A 5210-nucleotide genomic window follows, 5' to 3' on the forward strand; every position below is an offset into this window, starting at 1 on the left:
CATCAACTTTGCAGTTACATGTATGCTTCCTGTGTGGTTTTCAGTGGGTTAGTGAAGGTATGTGCACATGCAGGTACACAAAGCTGCCAGAGGTCACCGATGGTGCCAGTCCTCAGGAGTTACTTTTTTTATGTTTTGAAGACAAGGTCTCTCACAGGGACCCAGGGAGATACAATCTGGCTTATTAGGTTAGGCTGGCTGGCTGGCTGCTAAGCTCCAGGAACCCACCTGTCTCTATCTCCCTGGGGCTGGGATCAAAAACCTGGCATCTTAGGTCAGCGCTGAGGATAAACTCAGGATCTCAGGCGTGTGCAGCAAGCCCTTTACCAGCCGAGCGGTCTCCTCAGCTCCCTCTACAGTTACTGTTAAGATTTAGTCCCTGATGCATTTTAACATGTACAAGATGAAAGAACATAGGTAAAACTAACAAAAACAAATAAGGCATATTTTGTTTAACATGGGGAGTATACTTGAAACATAAAATTAGAATGATACAAATTTTCCTTTATAACTTTTTTGTTGTTGTTGTTGTTGTTGTTTTTGGATTTGGTTTTTTCAAGACAGGGTTTCTCTGTATAGCCCTGGCTGTCCTGGAGCTCACTCTGTAGACCAGGCTGGCCTCGAACTCAGAAATCCGCTTGCCTCTGCCTCCCAGAGTGCTGGGATTACAGGCATGCCCCACCACCGCCCGGCTATAACTTTTCATTTTGAAGGAGGCTGGGAACTTAGCTTGGTCGCAGTCTACTTCTAGCCTGCCCAGGCTCTGGGACTTGGTTCCCAGCATTATCTGGGGTATGAAATCACAAAGTCAAAGATTAACCTGTATAATAAAAAAACTAGGTAACCTGCAGTACAAGAAATGCAATTAGGAATCACAATTAACCTAAATTTGTTTCATTAATAGTACTCAAACTAAGTTTGTTTCATTAACAGCAAAATTAATAGTTCAAGTAATAGTAACCACTCGCCTAAAATGTTCACCCACTGTTTTCAATATTGCATTTGTTTAGTAAATATAGTAAGCTCTTAAGATTGTAAGAGTTGATACTGTTATTAAGAATTTAATCATTTTATAGGTTTTATTATACATGTATATTTCCTGTATACTTTTGTGGGTTTTTTTGTTGTTGTTGTTGTTATTTTTTTGGTTTTTCGAGACAAGGATTCTCTGTATAGCCCTGGCTGTCCTGGGCTCACTCTGTAGACCAGGCTGGCCTCGAACTCAGAAATCCGCCTGCCTCTGCCTTGCAAGTGCTGGGATTAAAGGCGTGCGCCACCACTGGGCTTATTTTCTGTATACTTAATTAGTATAAAAGTTAGACTTAATTTGTCAAATACTTAATTAGAAAATGATGAAAGTATTCTCTGTTAAAGTACAATACTGTAGTATTTTAATATTTAAATTGTTAATGTGTAAATAGATCTGTATATATAGATTACATACATATATGGTTTACAGTTAAAACATAATATTGTAGTATTTTCATAATATCAAACTTCATAAAATCTTAAATTGTTAACATGTAAATTGATCTGTATATATGATAATTTCAAATAATCTCTTAAAAGAATGGTTCCTTAAAAGCTAATCTTTTAGGCAGTCTCAATGTTGAGACAGCTTCCCCCCATCAATAGTTTTGGATTTCTGAGTTCGAGGCCAGCATGGTCTACAGAGTGAGTTCCAGGACAGCCAGGGCTATACAGAGAAACCCTGTCCCGGAAAAAAAAAAAAATCCATCTACTGAATGTTTTCTCTAGCATTGGAGAAACAGGTGTATTGCCTCCAGTGTTGAGACATTCTTGTCATGATGGGAGAGATGTATAGCTAGTTAACCAAATGTGGAAGACTTGAGACTGTGGAAGATATTAGACTAGGAAAGACAGGTATACGGATAAGACCATTTATGCCAGATTTAGTAGCTCACAACCATTTTAATTCCATTCCAGGGGACCTAACACCTTCTCCTAATCCTGGTGCACATCTGCCACACACGTGCTGCAGAAATACATGCATTCAAAACACTCATACATATAAAGCTTTAAAATCTAAAAGAGAAAATAAAAATAAAAGACTATGTGATTTATACTGTCATAATAATGTAGACAACATGAACCTTATAAGCACATGGTGAACAGATCTTGCTTCTCTGGCAAGGTATCTGAACAAATGTTTCCCTCTGTAGCCAGCTGGGAAGAGGTAGACTGCAAGTCCACAGGCTAAAGGATTCAAAGTCAATCTAAGGCCAGCAAAATGGCTCAGGGCAGCAAGGAGCTTGCAGCTAAGCCTGATGACCTGGTCTGATCCCAGGAACTCTCAAGGTGGAATAAGAACAATCTCACACGTTTTCCTCTAAACTCCACACACACCTGCTCTCTCTCTCTTCCTCTCACAAAGTAAACATCGGTTGCATTTAATGTAAAGACAGAGGAGTCAGTTTCGGTAAGCTGTGATCAAAGCCTTGTGTGCTAGATAATGCCCTAAGTACTACTCTTCCCAAAAGAAACTCATAAGCCAAGTAGGCAAAATATTTCAAAAAGCTATAAAAATATGTAAGTGTTCAAATATACAGCACTTCATAACTCAAATGCTTGACAATTAGATCAATCACATTCACATATTTTCCATTCTAGTCAACACAAAAGCCTGAAGTTTCTCAAAACAGGAAGTGAAAAACACTGAAAAAAGGCATGAACTGGAATTGTAAGTCTAAATGCTTAGAATTCCATTTACTATTACCCATGGAAATAAAGTATTGAAGTCTGTTTATACTTCTACTATAAAAATGTTTAGTGACTTGGCCAAATTAAAGAAAGTATTTTACTCAAATACTCAAATCACTTTTAATGTTACTCTCACTTCCTCTTCTAGAAACCATCATAACCATTTCCTTTAACCACAAAACCACAGGTCTGGTAACTTTTAGTAACATATGACTTGCTGGGGTTTTGTATATAGAACTTAATTTCCAAATTTTTTAAGCAGTGAAATTCAAAGGCTTTCATCAATGCAACTTATACTAACTTAAATTCTTCCTAACCCCACGAGGTTAGGATCATGGCGATGAGAGTCACAGTCGTAGCGGAAACTCAATGGGTTCACCCTAGCTCCAAATTGTGCTGGGTTTTGAGGCAATCATTAAACCAAGTGAGTAACCAGAACAACACAGCTATCCATTCCCAGCGTTTACTATTATTAAAACAGTGTGCTTCAGAATTGCAGTGTCTAAGGCAAACTGTATAATAGTTCACATTATATTTTTTAATAAACAAGATTATGAAAGAAGACACAGATACACAGAAGCCCACAAGGATGTATTGGTCTAAACTGCACCAAAGGAAACTTTTCTCTTTACCAAATTCAGTGAGGCTTATCAAAGTGGTCTTAAAATAAATGGACTTGGGGTTGTTTTCCTCTAAGGTAAATTAATGGCAATTCTCTTCCACCTTTAGACCTACTTTTCTTCACTTCGAAACAGCCGTCCACTCCCTAGTCTGAAGCCACTCAGATTTGCAATGGATCTACTGTCCAGTTGCTCAAATCATCGTACTATGTAGCGAAGGTGATAGCAATGGGAGCACACACTTGGTCTTTATTTTATGCAGCCATTGTACTTTAAGGAATGGTGCTTTGCTGCTAATCAGATAGGGCTGGGAAAACTAAAATGAGTAGAGAGGAAAGGTGGTTATTCCTGTTCTAGTGACTCACTGCCTACAAGTATTTCAGACGAAAACCGGTTCCACCCTCACTTCCCCCTCTGGTCCATCTTCAAAATGAAATTATCCCAAACGTCAACACGCTGTCGGGGACGGGGTTCGGGCGGGGGGGGGGCTTGATTCAGGGGACGAAAAATCAAGTGGCCAAGTGGGGACCGGAGGGTCGATCGCCGCATTCCCACACTCGCAACCTCAAGAACCCCGGGCCCGTTCGCCGCAGCCCGGGAAGGCCGCGCGTCTCCCTTCTTCCCGGCAAACCAGCACGCCGCGGCGGCCATGCGCGGCCCGGCCGGTTCCCGCCGCCGGGAGCCGGGAAATGGCTCCCGCCTGCCCGCCCCGCGGCTCACTCTAGGCCGCGGCGCATCCCGGAGGCCCCGCGGGAGCAGGCCGAGCTCGCGCCCGCGGCCTTTTCCCCGCCGCACCCCGCCCGGCCTCGCCGGCCCGTGCGCACCTTCTTGATGTTGTAGAGGCGCGTGAGCATGCCGACGCCCCGGTCGTTGAGGATGGTGAGCTTCTCCGCCAGCTTCTGCTGACTGGGCTGCAGCACGGAGCGCGACATGGTGCGGCCGCCGCCGCCGCCGCCGCCGCCGCCGGGCGCGCTACTCCCCGGCTCGCCGCCTCCCTCAGGCCCGCCCGCGACCTCCGCCTCAACGCGGCGCGCCCATGCCGTGCGCCCACCCGCGCCGTGACACAGCAGCCGCGGCGCTCGCTTCCGCCCGCCGCCCTTCCGCCTCCACCCGCGGCGCTCTCCGCCCCAGTACACCCCCCACTCCCGGGCCGCCTTTCCCGGCTCCTCCGCTAGGTGTGGCGGCGGCGGCGGCGGCTGAGAACGAGGCGGCTTCCCGCAGCCGGGACCGGCGCTCGGTCACCTGATCGGCCGCGCCGGCGCCCCCACGAGGCCGCCGGGAGAACTGCTGCCCGAGCCGGGTGCGCCCCGCCCGGCCTCCTCCGCTCCGGGGACCCCCAGGCCGCAGTCCTCGACTTCTCCCGAAGTTGTCCCCGCTCCCCACGCCCCAGAGCCCGCACCGCCGTGGGGGCGGGGAGGGTGTGTTTCGGGAGACTTTCGCCCCGAGAGGAGCTTGGCGGCTCCGAGCGTGTTTTCCTCCCACGCCTTGACAGACGCTCCGGGGAGAACGCGGCAGATGTGTGCTCCGCGCACCGGGCAGCGCCTCGCCACCTCCCGGTGCTCGCTCCCGTCTCCAGCGGGCTTAGAGGAAGGAGGTCGGAAGTAAAGGCAGCTCGAGTCCCTTAGATTATCATAAAGGGACTTATCGTGGACCAGCACCCATCCGGAGTAGACACGAATAGGCTCTGGCATGAGGTAGCCAAAAACTACCACCCCCCCACACACAAACAAACAACAAAAACAAAGCAAAAAACCAAATTTTGTTCCATGTAAAAGGGTTCCCTCTCAGCCTCCCCGTTAAATCCCAACCTTTCTGGAAACAATTCTACTTTTCCACCCTACCCCCTACCAAATATTGTCTGTCATCATC

The 5210-nt window shown here is 46.9% G+C and overlaps 1 protein-coding gene across 1 annotated transcript in view; it reads right to left on the reverse strand.

Annotated features, from left to right (window-relative positions):
* Window positions 1-4345, reverse strand: part of Nckap1 (NCK associated protein 1) — a 75948-nt gene extending 71603 nt beyond the window's left edge. Inside the window, exon 1 of the mRNA XM_052182792.1 lies at window positions 4166-4345. Coding sequence (XP_052038752.1) covers window positions 4166-4273 — 108 coding nt within the window. The 5' untranslated portion in view covers window positions 4274-4345. The remainder of the gene's footprint in view (window positions 1-4165) is intronic.
* Between the last annotated feature and the right edge of the window lie 865 nt (window positions 4346-5210).

This window comes from Apodemus sylvaticus, chromosome 5 (assembly GCF_947179515.1).
Source record: "Apodemus sylvaticus chromosome 5, mApoSyl1.1, whole genome shotgun sequence".
NCBI classification, from domain to species: domain Eukaryota; kingdom Metazoa; phylum Chordata; class Mammalia; order Rodentia; family Muridae; genus Apodemus; species Apodemus sylvaticus.